This window comes from Mya arenaria, chromosome 4, assembly GCF_026914265.1.
Source record: "Mya arenaria isolate MELC-2E11 chromosome 4, ASM2691426v1".
In the NCBI taxonomy this organism is placed as follows: Eukaryota; Metazoa; Mollusca; class Bivalvia; order Myida; family Myidae; genus Mya; species Mya arenaria.
In genome coordinates, this window is record NC_069125.1 from 70,392,254 (window position 1) to 70,408,815 (window position 16,562).

The 16,562-nt window shown below is 35.1% G+C and overlaps 1 protein-coding gene across 13 annotated transcripts in view; it reads right to left on the minus strand.

Annotated features, from left to right (window-relative positions):
• Window positions 1-16,562, minus strand: part of LOC128231457 (unconventional myosin-XVIIIa-like) — a 69,705-nt gene that overhangs the window by 8,564 nt on the left and 44,579 nt on the right. For all 13 annotated transcript variants that reach the window (XM_052944310.1, XM_052944307.1, XM_052944308.1 and 10 more), the window contains 11 exons: window positions 14,626-14,754; window positions 12,783-12,926; window positions 9,056-9,145; window positions 7,505-7,624; window positions 7,159-7,273; window positions 6,824-6,951; window positions 4,947-5,101; window positions 4,026-4,149; window positions 3,327-3,530; window positions 1,646-1,756; window positions 923-1,046 (listed from right to left, as the gene is read on the minus strand). In XM_052944310.1, coding sequence (XP_052800270.1) covers window positions 923-1,046; window positions 1,646-1,756; window positions 3,327-3,530; window positions 4,026-4,149; window positions 4,947-5,101; window positions 6,824-6,951; window positions 7,159-7,273; window positions 7,505-7,624; window positions 9,056-9,145; window positions 12,783-12,926; window positions 14,626-14,754 — 1,444 coding nt within the window. The remainder of the gene's footprint in view (window positions 1-922; window positions 1,047-1,645; window positions 1,757-3,326; window positions 3,531-4,025; window positions 4,150-4,946; window positions 5,102-6,823; window positions 6,952-7,158; window positions 7,274-7,504; window positions 7,625-9,055; window positions 9,146-12,782; window positions 12,927-14,625; window positions 14,755-16,562) is intronic.

The window sequence follows — 16,562 nt, forward strand, 5'->3', positions numbered from 1 at the left end:
CACAATAGCATTTTTTTATACTATCAAGGGCCATAATCTAGGCATGCATGGGCAGATCTGGCTGGTTTTCGAAAGGAACCCAGCTCTAATGGATATCTAGATACTGTACAAGTTTCATCGAGATACAATCAAAACTTAAGACTGTATCGTGTTCACAAGCAATTGTTTACAGACGCACGAACACACGACCGCACGGACGCACATACTACGTACACATTACCATCGCATAAGCTCTTCTGGCCTTTGGCCAGTAGAGCTAATAAAAAATGCCAAAAATAATGATTTTTTCTATGTAAATAAATTTCTTCCAGACTTCTTTCTTTTAAAGGTTTTTCATTGGTGCATCATTTTCTTGATGATTTATGACCATTGGTTTAGCCAACTTTCCATAGCAACCATGGATTTCGTCCCGACATATTTTGACTGCATTAATAGTACGTGTTTACAACAGCCAAATGTATTAAAAATACAAAACTGATTCATTATTTTTATCTTAATTGATGTTCCTTACAGATTCTGTGATAAGAAAATAATATGCTTATAAGCTTTATTTTATATTGATACGTTAATTTTGCACGACATTCCAATAATGGGTTTTTGTTACGACGTCATCTGAATGACGTCAACTTTAGTATTCAAAATGCGCAATACATGGTCTCACTTGAAAACACGTATCTTACGCAAATTTAGTGATATCATCATGAATTTTTCAGAATTTCTTCCTGAAATATCATTTCATTCAAATACATTAAAACATTGTAATACCAAATATATGTCCGAAGGCCCAAAATGGCGCGACGCGGCTCATATTTAAAACTAAATGATGAACATGATTTAAGCCACAATATATAAATCCTTTAACTTAAATATCGTTAATATAATTATAATAATTGTATGTCAGTCACATTATGCCTTACGATACCTTTGTCCCTGAGTGCAGCCTGCCCCTGTAAGTCATGTAGGCGTTGTTCCAGGTCCCGTGTCTTCTGCACCATCAATTTCCTCTCCTCATATTCCTCCTCAATCTGGCTCTCCATCTGCTTCAACTACAATAAAACACATATACTGCCACTATTACTGCTGTCACAAACAAGAGATCCAATAACATCTCTAGCAAAACATAAATTTAAATCCTCTTTGTGATAGGCTTCTGTTGTTTTCTTCAATACTGAAATGCAAAAAAAGTTTAAAAACCAAACTTCAATGGATATGGCAGACTTAATTTTCAAGATCTTTAAAACAAAATATAAACTAATTATGAAAATTTAAATATCTCTCCCAGGAGTGGCCATTAAAAATTGTTATTAGTCTCCATAACTAATATGCATAAATGAACTTTTGCTTGTCAACATTGATTTCTTACAGTTACAATTGTTTTCTCTGTTTAAAAAAATCTATTACAAAAAATCAGCTGGTTTGTTATTTGACATGGCAGAAAGCTACACCCACTTCATTAATATTCATAAAACAAAGAGTTAAAACATTTATAACTTCCTTCACTTTTTATGGATTTGAAAAAATGTTTCAGCTTGGTCTGTGCAATTTGAGAATCATAATACATCAGGATTGCAGTTTAATCTCAATATTTCTGTAAATACTCTGCCACTGGTATTAATATGATACACTATGTCTTTTATTCTCATACCTTTTTCTGTGTGCTGAAGCGTAAGTCTTCCATCTCCTGGTCCTTCTCCTCCACATCCTTCAGGCTCTGTTGTCTTGCCTTCTCCAGTGACATCTCTAGTCGAACCTTCGCCTGCAATTCACAAACAAACATAAAAAAGTTTGTACTGTACATATTTAACATAACATATGTCAAATCTTATCCCGAATAAATCTGGATTTCAAAATCAATATTTTTTGGTGACATGAAAGATAAACAAGAGCCGTGGTAAGACAGCGCGCTCGACTATGCCGCTTTGACTTAGAATACAATAACGATGTTATAATACCAAGTTTGGTCTCTTAATGTCAACCCCAACTAAAATTATTCGATACATAAGGTGATTTTGATGCTGCCCTCCCACCAGCCCGCCCAAACAATGACGCAAGTCATTCAAATAACTTGATTTCCCGTTATGAAAATGTGGTTAAGAATATACAAATATGCCTTTCAAAGGAAATAAAAAAAAAAAAAAAAAAAAGTTTCTTGTAGTAAGATGGTCATAAATAATTTTGAATTTTATTAGGTGCATTTAATGAACGGTATAGAAGTTTTTTTATTAAATTCCCAACTTGCCCTTAACTTTTACTTGCCTAAAACTTTAACCTAAGTCAATCAGGGGCCGTAACTTGCATTAAGGATATGGAGTTATGTAACCTCATTGTGTGATGGTCCTGAACAATTGTGTGAAGTATTAAGTCAATTGAATAAAGGGTATAAAAGTTATTCAACAATATCCCAACCTGCCCTAAAACTTTAACCTAAGTTCCATAGTCAATCTGGGGCCATAATTTGTATAAAAGATAATATGGAGTTATCTAACCACATTATGTGATGGCTCTGAACATCTGTGTAAAGTATTAAGTCAATTGAATGAATGGTATTGGAGTTTTAAGTGAAAATCCCAACTTGCCCTAAAACTTTAACCTGCCCTAAAACTTTAACCTAAGTCAATCAGGGGCCATAACTTGTATTTAGGATAATATGGAGTTATGTAACCTCATTGTGTGATGGTCCTGAACAACTGTTTAAAGTATTAAGTCAATTAAACAAAGGATAGAGAAGTTATTAATAAATATTCCAACTTGCCCTAAAACTTTAACCTAAGTTCCATCAGGGGCCATAATCTGTGTAAAGAATAATATGGAGTTATCTAACCTCATCATGTGATGGCCCTGAACAACTGTGTGAAGTATTAAGTCAATTGAATGTAGGGTATTGGACTTATAAGTGAAAATCCCAACTTGCCATAAAACATTAACCGGACACTGACGCCGGGGCGAGTAGTATAGCCCACCTATTCTTCGAATAGTCGAGCTAAAAATACATGTCCCCTCCAAATATCATTGAAAAATATTGAATCATAACATAGATTTTCAGAAAAACCTTGGTTTTACAGTTAGTACCAGAAAAAAGACTCATTTCAAAGTTTTAACGACAATAATATCTACATCAACAGGCAGTCAACAGTTCCATATTGCCTTCTTATAGGGGCTAAAAACTGAAATGTTCTTTTCAACAGAACTAACAAATGACATATCAAAAACAAATCACACATATCAAAGACAAATCACAGTATGTGTCAGATATTCAGTTACCCATCACACTATGTGTGAGATGTTCAGTTACCCATCCTCTCATTTCCTTACTCCTACCAGCATACCTGTTCTAGCTGCTGTATCTGCCCAGCCTGGTCGTCCAGTTCCTCTTCCTGGTCAATCACCTTCGCCTCAAGGTCAGCCTTCGCCCTCTTCAGTGCTGCCACCTCGTGGTCATCCTTCACACCAACGGAAGTCAGTGTGTCGCCAAGCTCCTTCTGGATACGTTCGTATTTGGATTCTGATGACTCCACATCTCCCTTCAGTCTCTGTATAACAAAACCACAAAGACTAAATTAAGACTACTTCATTTTCTGTTTGCATTTATGGGCATCATATACTTTAAATCTACCATTTCATTTTGCATGATTTATAGAACGTCATTTTTAAATTCCTTAGAGTTCACAACTTCAATTTGAATTCATAAAGAAGGCAAAACTTTCTCAAAAGCACTCCAACAAATGCCATAATTTCATGTTAACATGAAAATAATAAAGCCAAGGTTTAAGGTTGTTTATTTGTATAAAATATAGCCTTAGCTAAATGGTGAAAATCCGACGGATATCATCGGAATCTTCGAGGGCCTCATGGAGCTGGAAGCACACAGTTCGTACATGAACTTACTATCTTGTGTGTAATAGTTTTATTTGAAATAAAATCCAGAGTTCAAAGCCATCACATAATGAAGTTAGATAACTCCATATTATCTTTTATACAAATAAACAACCTTAACACTGAACATAAACTTTAAATCTTTTGCTTACCTCCACTTCTTTCTCTAGAGAATATTTATCAGCGGCGAGTGTCTCTCGTTCACGCTGGAGTTTTTCCTTCATCTGCTTCTCTGTCCGAGATTCATCATGCGCCTTGCTCAACTCAGTGTCAAACCTATATATGGAAATGTTTTATAGTTAGCAATGAATAAACAAGGGTATTGCTGGAAGCAATGAATGCCACCATAAAGCCCATTGTCCATGAAAAGGCACCAAGTTGTAATCCATATATATTGGTAGAGAGTGAATGGTTGGAGCATTATTATGGACTGGCTTAAACATTTCATAACATGTTGTTTTTTTTCCAAAATTTTAGAATAAAATTTTAAATTTGAGTGCAAGAAATATGACCAAAAAAGCAGCAATTTTAATACAACTATATTGACAAAAGAGGAATTGCTGTAGCATGACTATGGATCTCAAAACCTTTTTACAAAATTAGACAATAGAAATTTATTGTAGATTTCAAAAAATTGAACCAAAATGATGACCACTTGCAATAAATGAATAGGTTATAAATGCATATTTTAAAAGTTTAACAGGATTATGGTTCTTGTGCACTGCACTTGTGCATATTACTCCTGTGTTTTAAAGATCATTGACATCAAATCTGATTTAGAAGATTTTAAGTTATTCTCTGGACACAGTTTTTATGGACAGATGGACTGAAGGACAGATGGATCAAGTGGCAACTTAATGCACTCTTTTAGGGAGAATGCATAATGCTAGTACAATGTAAAAGCTACAGAACCATTTACAGGTGCATAAAGGAATTAACCCAAGGCATTGTCAATGAAAAATACAGTATTTTTATACAAAAAAAAGCAAAAAAGTGGTGTTCCTTTCATTTTGATATGACTTCGCAAGCCTTTCGTATACACATACACAAGCCTTTGTAAACAAGGTTTATACCTGCGTTGTTTGCGTTCAAGGTCATTGTTGCGAGCCATCTGTTCCTCAAGGTGCAGTTTGGAGTCCTGCATCTCCAACATCAGCTTCTGGGCTTTCTTCTTGGCGGCGGCCAGCTGGCGACGGATATCATCGGAATCTTCGAGGGCCTCATGGAGCTGGAAGCACACAGTACGTACATGAACTTACTATCTTGTGTGTAATAGTTTTATTTGAAATCTGAGAGCGTTAAAATGAAGTTGAAATTTGCATTAGTTTTCACTTTTACTTTTAACTGAAAGGAAATAATTCCTATATCAAACTCGAGATTAACACAGCAAATTGATCCAATATATAGGTTGATAAATTAATTTTGTATTTTAATTTTACATACATGTTCCTTATTCTTTTGATGTCTTAAGTATGACTTAAATAAGCTTATGCCTTTTTATTCTCTTGTCAACACCTTCACCATTTAGCTAAGGTTTTTTGTGCACTATCAATCCAATAATGTGGATTGGAACAATTCAATTTTACAAAATGTATGTAAAGTTCTAACAATATTGGTTCTTACATGATGACCATTATCTCTAGATCTTGTTAAAATCATTTCTCCTAGCATTTTAAATCCAAATTTCACCAATAGTAAAACAACTATTCTAAAATTATCTACATAAATTCTTTAACTACAGATGAATGTGTAATTAAATAATTGAACTATCTGTTTCACAGGCCGTTCCAATTGTCATTATCATACCTTCCTTTCAGGTAGATTAACTCTCTGTCTTAACACTCAGCACATTACATTTCTGATAAGCAATGGGAATAGATATAAGAAAATCAGTGCACAATCGGATAGGCCTCGTGCCATTTTATCATGGATACCTAACTCCTGCTGCACCCTTTGTTATCAACATATCATAGCAACATTGCACAAGCTTTAACATTTATTGAAGAATTTTCTTGAGAAGTTTAAATTTGAATATAGTTAAGTTGAGTTTAGACCAGTTACTAAATATTTTAATGATGTTTGGCATTCACAATATTCTATAAAGATTGGTACTTACTAGTTTATGTAAATCAGTGGCCTGCCTATGTGTGCTATAACCATGTATACAGAAAATAATAATTTCAGGGACAGTCTTTTGTCTATTTCAAACCTAGCAAAGTGTGAACAAATATGTGCATGTGTATCATGAATATAAAAAGAAAAGGAAAGTGAAGAAATTTCAAAATGAAATTATCATTGGTTGCCCTACAGAAATTATATTTACCATGTAATTGGGTATGAATTTATGACCAAAGTAGTATTTTGAAGCACTTATGGCAATGTGTTCTTGATCCCAATACAAATGTACCCCCTTCCACAATACCACCAATATACATGATGATAATACCTTCACAGCCTCCTTACCTAATACACACACAAAACCTTGTCATCATGCACGGCACGCACACACGCACACCAAAATCAAACTTTTGGATGAACAAGCTGAAACTCTTACACATGTGCTTGGAATAAAAATTCTTAACAAAACTTACTTTATAAAATCCAGAATTTCAGCAAGCCCAGAAAGAAATTCACCGTTGCAGGGCTTACGGTTTGAACCAATTTTGACCACTACATACATGAAATTGTCTTGGCACTCCTACAATTCTTGTTACCCTCACTTCCTATCCAACCCGACAAACACACCAAAATACCAGTTTCTTAATCAAGAAGGCATTGTATACCTGGTTCAACCCCAGCCTTCAACCCGCACAAACACACACACACCTCAACATACAAATGTAATTTTTAGAGGGCATTTTTAATATTGTATGTATTTCTAGTCCCATAACCGCCACTAGACACAACTTTATGCAAACATCCCATTCCACCTTCCTTCCCCATTACATACCCGTTTCTCGAGGACCTTCTTGGCGCTATGCTCCTGTTCCATCTCATCTTCATGCTGCTGTTGAATCTGCCGCTTGGACATCGCCATCTCACGTCTGATCTTATCATACCGCTCCTTGTATATACCGCCTGCAGAGGGAAGGATCCATTAAGAGTAATGCAGGTGACATGATCTTACAAAAGTGAGTTTAGCTAGCAACATATCTCCCTCATACACTGCTTATTGTCTTTGAAATATTCCAATAACTAAAACGGAATATATTCATGCTTGCTCAATTTTATAGACAACCACTTAATATAACCAATATTAAATACAAAATCCCTTAATGTTCATACCATCAACTTCGTCCTCCTCCAGTTCACCATCCAGTGTTTCGGCCTGCCAGAGCCGCATCTGGGACATTTCCATCTCCAATTTGTCATGGGTACGCTTCAATGCATTGTAACGACCCTGAAGGAATGCATATATATGAACACACACTTAAGCATGAGATGGCACCTCATTTACATATAACATTTTGTCAATTTATAGGTCCTAACATGAAGCTACCTTTAAATGCAATAATTGTAAACAAACATAGCGGTAAAGAACATTAAATTCCTATCACATGATGATACTATTTACTAAAATCAAGAGGTATGGTCAGTCAAGCAAGACTGAATCAGCAAGTGTTGAAGTTACCTGGATGTCTTTGAGCTCTTTCTCGAGCCTCATACGCTCAGCGTTTTCGGTCTCCAGCATCTCGGAGGCCTGGGTGGCTGTCGTGTTCTCTTCGGCAAGATCAGCAGTCAACTCAACCACCTGTGTACATAAACAAACAGACATTGTATATTATGTGAATGGCTATTAGTATATTTATGTTATAGTGGATATATACAAAGTTGGAACAAGTTAGACTGGAAAAATTGTACGCTTGCCAGAAAATGCCTTTATGGTAATCATGTCATTTTTAATTATCCCATCTTGGACAAAAACTAGCAAAAAGGGATGTGCTGGAATGTTGTTGTTTTTAAATTGGGTTATGTACACAGAAATACAATTGAACAGACACAAGTTTCATTTAATATAAATCTTCATTAACTGATTAATATTTTGAAAATAAACACATGTTCCAGGTCTTCATCAATAATTGACAGAAGCATGGCATTGGGTACAAATATTCTCCAACAGAATACTAAACTATGCAAGAGGTTAATGGCATAATTTTGATTTTTAATATCCAATTTCAAACAAACAGCAACAAACCAATCTTACCATACCACTTTAACTAGAGCCATCACAGGATGTGTGATAAGGGCCCTTAACTAGCATATTCGACAGAAGGAGCAATTTGAAGGCATGTTTTGAGTCAATCAGGATAATTATGCAAATATGGGCCATGCAGCAAAATGTTGCTTTTAGATCATGAACATTTTCTGTGAGATATTTAAATTTGAACTGAAAGTTCTTATTTTCAGTATACTAAGCATGTGTGACGATTAATCAAAGAGGATTGTTAAAAAATTACTATTCTTGCATTGTGTAAAATTTCACAATGCCTAAGCAAATGTATATAAAAATAATAGTTTTTCAAAAAAAAAACATATCAAGGGAGTAAACTTGGGAAGAATGGATGACAGAGTTATGGTTATACACATATTTACAAATATATTGCCATTGTTGCATCAGATTTTTAATCCCATTCTTGAATATTTTTATACAACAAACTTGTTTTAACAGTTATATTAATTCAATTTCACTGAAGTTCCTATTGTCATCAACCTATCTTTCAATTTTGTTATTTTTTCCACAAATTCTATTTACAAACAATTACCATTTCAGGAACGTCGATTTGGTAAAATGGAGTTTTATTATTTTCAAACCAAAGTAAATCCACTTGATAAAACACTTCCATTTCTTGTGAGACAATTGAGAAATGATGGGTGGCAGAGTTATGGTTCTTGTATATCTCACAAGCCAAACATGTAATCCCCTTTATTATTTGTAATTCCAGTGACTTTTTTCAATATATTGGGCTTAATTCAGCAAAAACTAAAGCCTTTTAATGAAAATAGGTATTGTTGTTGATAACAGATGGGTCACTTAGTAACTTTTCTTTTACCACACACGTTAACATTGCCATACTTAGTATTGATGCTTAAGTTTCATACATCTCCTTTGAGAACTTAAAGTTCGATAAAAAGTAAGTTAATTTGCTGAACTTTCATAAGTCAGAAATCATGCTATACATACCCTGTTCTCCATTTTCTCCATCTGCAGCTTGTACTCTGATCGTTCCCGCTCCACTCTCTCGAGCTTTGTCTTCATTGTCTCGAGCTCGAGCTGTAATGACGAGCATTGTACACATGGTGTGTGTGTCTGTCTGTACACGTAACTGTAACACTTCACCTTGCTTCCCATCATTATTGTGTATTGTTACTCACACAAGATACAGTGCAGTCGAAAATAACGCTAGGCACTCAAAATAAGACTATTACACTGTATATATCCACGAAAAGCATTGATTTTTATTGTTTATGGCTGCACGTAACTTCAATGTCCAAACTTTACCTTAACTGAAGTAATAGGCCATCTTTCAACAAAAGTTGTATGTGTTAAATTGGGCCAATTCATCAGCTCAGTTGAAAGAAATCCGAAAGTAAGTCCCTTCTTTTATTTCTTGTGTATTATCCCAATATAACCAAGAAATGCAATTAACATAGTGTCATTTTCAATTTTATTCCTTTTTAACAGCAAATGATGCAATGTTTTATTGAATCACTTTTCCACTCTGTACTAGCAAAGCAACAATCAACACCTTTACATTAAATTGCACTTTTTAATCATAAAATGTCACATTATCGAGGATTACTTATTTCTTAAACAATTATAATCAGAACATCCAAGATTAGAATTGAATTCTATCACCATATATATATATATATGTCCTATCAAATTCTAAAAGCCATTTAGTGACACTTCCCAATGTTAAACACACTGTTGCGAAAGGCAGAGCTAGAATAGATCCTACTCTGGACGTACTTCCAACCAAGCACCAGATAAACACACATGGGCTCTGCAGTCATTACATGTAAACAGTTTATGATCTGCAATGCCAAGTTCCAAGAGGCCTGTGAACTGTTTCCAGAGTGTGTATATTATTATGAAGCAAAACACCTAAATGACCATAGCATTAAACCTTGGAATCATTAAAACAGACTTTACTTAATCCGAGCTGAAAGAAAGGAACCAAGTGGATCCAAATAATTATCTCTGAAAATTTTATAAACTGTTCCCTTTTTAAATGAAGAATATGTGATTTTATCTTGCAAATGCACTTTCTGTTTCATGAAATAGCATCTGCATATTAAATCTCTTAGATATGCATCCAGGAATTCATAAATATCAAAGACATATCTGCGCATCTGATGATTGGAGATGTTTCAAGAAACTTTCATTACAGATACACCACAATTGATGAGAGCCACAGATTAACATGGCAACCAAGTCAAGAATCAACAATTTCTCAGGAAAAATGATTTTGTTTAGAAAATATTTAACAATGAATAAACTGTTCACTCTAATATATGATATAATTCCTCATGGATGAACACAATTTCATTGAATTAAATATAATTTCCATAAGACACACAGGATAAAAACATAAGACACAGTCACACTAGTAACAAATTAAATTAAATTTCCTACAGAAGACTGAGATGCACTATGTTGTGGACCAGTGACAGTCCCCTGTCAAGGGCATCATTCCCGCTGACCCTACACAAATCGTGACATCATTATCATCATACACCTGTCAAACACTCTGATCTCTACACAGATATCTTTAATGATCTGCCTACTTAAGTCAAAGGAATCAACACATTCTCTCTTTATTCAAGCTTATATCTCTAATTAAAATAATCAGTACCCAAAACTTTATCTCAGAAATCTTTTACGTATCTTAAAACCAGTAAAATGTTAAGGAAACTACAAATCACCATCTCTTTATATCTTAAGCAACACATCAAAATCATAAAGTCTGCCAGAACTCTTTTAACAAGCACACCAGTAAACAAAACGAAACATCTTAAAAACTCAAAAAAGGCTTTAAATATCCAATTTTGTTCTTATTAAACAAGGCAAAGATGGAATGAAACACTATAGTTCAACCAAGTTACAAATGTCCGGAGTGATGTTGTGAGCAGGCCAGCAAGGAAGAATAAAGAGGGGGATGATAAATGGCTGTGTCCCTGCCTTTGTCATCATGGATAGGCAAACCGCTCAGGGCACAGGCTGAATCATAGCCAGCACAGTCAGCTAACACATACTGACTCTAAACTTTAGTAATCTTTTGATAGCAAATTCAATGGTAAGCTCTTGCCAGAAACAGCCATAGTCAACCTTTGTGATTGTTCAACATGAAGACGCTCAAAACGTTCTTCAATTGAAATTATTCTACATTATTGTAAGATGTGAAATAACAATATTTCGTTAAGTGCATTTTAACGACAGTTTTTCATGTTTTAGCAATATGTGAACTTTCACAGAAGTCATTTTACACTGTTTAAGTTTGTGACAGAGTATTTTAATATGCAATTATTATGCATAGTCTGATGAAATTCATAATTAAGTGGTATTGTGCTCATTATGTATATAGTATTGTGAATTGTTTATTTGATATACATTAAATGAAACTAAAATAAACTATAAACTAAGCTTAATTTTAAACAAACAAAAAACAGTTTCATCACAAATGTTATCAGCCAATTATGGTCATTAGGTTTTAAAACCACAGCTACATGAATAACATTTATTGTTGGACAGGGAGACAGTATTTATCATTAAAACAACATTTTACAACCTGGAATCACTGTTAGATTTATGGCCATCTATTGCTACAGTCATCTGGTAATTGTCTCCAGTGAATGGGTGTAATTACAGTGTATTTGTCACCTGTCATGTCATTACTGCACTGTACTTCTATCATTATACATTAACTAGGACTTAAGACATAAAATTTACAATATTGAGCAAACCAGTGAATATTCTTAGTTTCTGACCTTATAAACAAAATATATGAATTAAACTTTATAAAAGTTTTAAACCAGCAAGTCTGGTTGAAGTGTTGCAGTTACCTGAAGAGGTTGACAAGATGCAAATTCATCATGAGGAGGATGAGTCACATTTGCCAGATTTTTTTTGCATATCATACATATAATAATTTAACAAAAATAATAATAGTTTAAAGACAAAATTTAAATACAAAATCATCATGGTATATTTGCTGTAATATCTTATCACAATGTACAGTCAAAACGCATTATGCCGATATCTGATAACTTGATTTTCCGGTTGTGTCAAACTTTTTTAAGGTCCGAAATTCATTCCTTCTGTTTTTATATAATAAAAATTCCGCTTACCAGTATGTTGATTTTATTTTCTGCTGAATCAAAGTCATATTTTAGTCCCTAAAGAAGAGTTTCATGCATTTCCAATATAGTTTATGTTGAACTGCAGATCAAGCTGATGGAGCAAAATTTTCATGACAGTTTGTGGCATGTCACTTAATTAGCATGCATATCAAAATGTATTAATTTTAATACTCAAGAGCGTGTCAGGAAAGAGTGATTTTAGGCTTATGTACAATATATGGAGATATTCAAGATTTAATCACAACGAACCTCTATTTTATTCTGTTCTAATCTATCGAATGATCGTTGTCTAGACCTTTTTCACGATCATAACAACTTGGACATAACGAGTTTCAACTGTACATAATTTCTTATTATCAAATGTGTTCAAAATATATGTATTCATTACCCAAATGTGGTATAATTTTTTCCCACATTGTACTAAAACTAATTGTTGGCACAATGCTTCACAAGATGCAGACTTAAATATTGTAGACACTTGAGTAGCTGATAATTACTACGCCAATCTGACATTGTTTATTCCATGTATTTGCCCCCAACCTCCTCACCTCTTTATCATGGAGTTCCTCCTCGGTGCGGTGAACGTTAAGCAAAGGCTTCACCTTCACGTACAGCTTCCACCAGTCCCAGTCCCTGATCTGGTAAAACTTGCGCACGTTCTTCTGGATGCAACTTATGGCCACATGCTGAACCTGGGAACAGTATTATAGGATATTGTTTGAGCTCTCAAAAACACCTGAAACATTTTACTTTTTAAATATAGTAACAAATGAAACACTTCAGAAACAGATTTTATTTATTAACAACGAGAGCTGTCACAGTATGTGACGAATGCCCCCGAATGTGACATTGACCTATGAACAAGGTCAGTACATGAAAAGTTGATCTTGCCTTTACGTGTCAAATACATATGGCAAATTATTTTAAATTGCCTCTGAACATAAAAAAATACCACCCATACTTGACAACCTACATTGTTATGTCCTTATATTCAGAATTCCCTTGTGAATAAACACTTAGTGTATCTTTCACCTTAGAGGTAGGGACACGGGTCTTGCACGCAAAACGTCATCTTGGTATGTGGAACACATGTGGCAAGTGATTTTAAAATCTGTCCATACAAGGGAAAGTTACAGCCCAGACACGACAACCTATACTCTATGTCCTTATATGCAGCACTCCATTGTGAATAAACACTAAGTGTGACCTTGACCTTTGAGGCAGGGACACGGGTCTTGCACGCAACACGTCGTCTTGGTATGTGGAACACATGTGGAAAGTTATATTAAAATCTGTCCATACAAGAGAAAGTTACAGCCCGGACACGACAACCTATACTCTATGTCCATATATGCACCACTCCATTGTGAATAAACACTAAGTGTGACCTTGACCTTTGAGGTAGGGACACGGGTCTTGCACGGGACACGTTGTCTTGGTATGTGGAACACATGTGGCAAGTTATTTTAAAATCTGTCCATACAAGGGAAAGTTACAGCCCGGACACGACAACCTATACTCTATGTCCTTATAAGCAGCACTCCATTGTGAATAAACACTAAGTGTGACCTTGACCTTTGAGGTAGGGACACAAGTCTTGCAGGCGACACGTCGTCTTGGTATGTGAAACACATGTGGCAAGTTATATTAAAATCTGTCCATACAAGAGAAAGTTACAGCCCGGACACGACAACCTATACTCTATGTCCATATATGCAGCACTCCATTGTGAATAAACACTAAGTGTGACCTTGACCTTTGAGGTAGGGACACGGGTCTTGCACGGGACACGTTGTCTTGGTATGTGGAACACATGTGGCAAGTTATTTTAAAATCTGTCCATACAAGGGAAAGTTACAGCCCGGACACGACAACCTATACTCTATGTCCTTATAAGCAGCACTCCATTGTGAATAAACACTAAGTGTGACCTTGACCTTTGAGGTAGGGACACAGGTCTTGCACGCGACACGTCGTCTTGGTATGTGGAACACATGTGGCAAGTTATTTTAAAATCTGTCCATACAAGAGAAAGTTACAGCCCGGACACGACAACCTATACTCTATGTCCTTATATGCAGCACTCTATTGTGAATAAACACTAAGTGTGACATTGACCTTTGAGGTAGCGACACAGGTCTTGCACGCGACACGTCGTCTTGGTATGTGGAACACATGTGGCAAGTTATTCTAAAATCTGTCCATACAAGGGAAAGTTACAGAGCCAGACGGACGGACGGTGCGATTTTAATATGCCCACCTTCGGGGGCATTAAAATCAAACTGCAAAAGAGATGCACTTTTCCCACTATATACTGCATTGCATGCAAATTCATTATGGCGCTATTGAAGAATTATAACAAGTAATCATAGAGAGTTCAAACACCCTTACTCTTAGTTTTTCGAGACGTTTACGTGCGGTGTATCCCCGACAGTACGCCTGGAACGCAGTGATTCTGCCGGTCACTCGATCATCACGCGACGACTCAAGCCGGTTCAACGCACCAGCTCGAAAGAACACCTAAAAATGGAACATTTATCGTGATTACTTCACTTACATTAGTAAACTTAGTTTGACAGACATTATAACTACATCTGTTGTTTTTTTCAGATAAACAACATACATCAAAGTTATAATAACATTAAACTCAGGTGAATTGTAATTGTAAATAAACGCGAGCAGGAATCCTTTTTAGTAAAACAGATTCTAATAGTTCTTTGAATTTCAGTGTATATTGGAGTTAAACCTTCATTAATACACATTCAACACACAGCTAAGAAGGGGAAAATGAGACATGTGCAGTGAAATTTAAATGAACGCTGTGATAGCTAGAGATGCTGCTAGATATTTTAACCCTACAAAAACAACAAGCAAAAACACCACCAGTAGATAATGATTGGTCACAACAGATGTGATGATCATGTTGGTACAATAAATAGATGTGATGATCATGTTGGTACAATGAAAGAGTTATCAAAATGTAAATCATCAAAATAAAGATACACCAACAAAATGCACAGCACAGCCGAGCTTCATCATAAACAGGACACCCTCATATCTTATTGATATCAGTTACATGATTAATTGCTGAAGTAAAAAGATTCATTTCCAATGAAAATAGTTATCTGCAGATTTGAAGAGTTTCAGGAGACACTACAGAAAAACAACACCAACATTTGAAACCACAACACAATTGCTACAGTTTAATAAGTCCTGCAGCAAATCATAATTAGATAATAACTGACTGTATCACTACCATAGAATATAATAAAGGCTACTAAAAATAGCTTGAATGGGGAATTAGTAGGGACTAGATGTTACATGTATAGTCAGACAAATAGATAAAAGCATTTCTTAATATAAAGAGGTGACTGTAGTACTGTAATTATTTCACTGCTTTGTAAGAAAAATCCCAGTAATTTTTCATATTCCAGTTTCAGAGTAATGTTTCCTTTATACTACTCCAATTGCTGCAGGACAGTTAATTGAACCGACCCTGGCTTACAGTCTGCCTTATGCCTGACACAAACATGATGGGGGAGTGCACATGGTATTTGGTGGCGTGGTGGTGCACCTAGGCATGAAGGAATGGTAGCTGATTATTACATGATAAATATACAGTCAAAACTTGTTGGTTAAATATTGCTTGGCTCGATATCCTTGTTGGCTCGAACTTGATTAAAAGGACCAATATTTTTTTCTATATGTGAATTCGATCAGATTGCTCGATTACTCGAGGGTCGATTTTTCTCAACGATGTCATTTCAACCGTCCGTAGTAAGAATTTGCTTGGCTCGATGACATTTTCGCGGTCACAGATAAGAATTTTACACCTTGACTTGTTTGCCCAGGCACTTATCGATTAGATTTGCTCCATTGGTATAATAATTATTAAATGTAACTGGCTTAACAGTTTGAGCAAACATGCCATCATTTTAATTTCTATATCTAAAGTGACACTCTTATTCAAAATCAATAAATACACGTATAAAACAAACATCAATTTTGGGTGATAGACCTTTAACTACTTACTGAATAGTGCATTTACGGAAAATAATAATTACTGATTACAAGATTGTAACCGTGTATTTAATAGCAGAAAGCGGATAAAATATTAAATGATAGGTGAATGCTAAAAGATTTACTGTGGTTTACTATAGTCTCATAAGGTAGAAATACTGTGTTTTCTGCACCTTTCTTTCAAATTAAACTCGGTATCCTTCATAAGAACCATTGTTTTGGACATTTATTCATCCTTTTTGGAATATTAAAACAATATCACCAACTTTGATAAATCTGATTTGGGAGCAAGAGTGCATCTTTAATTG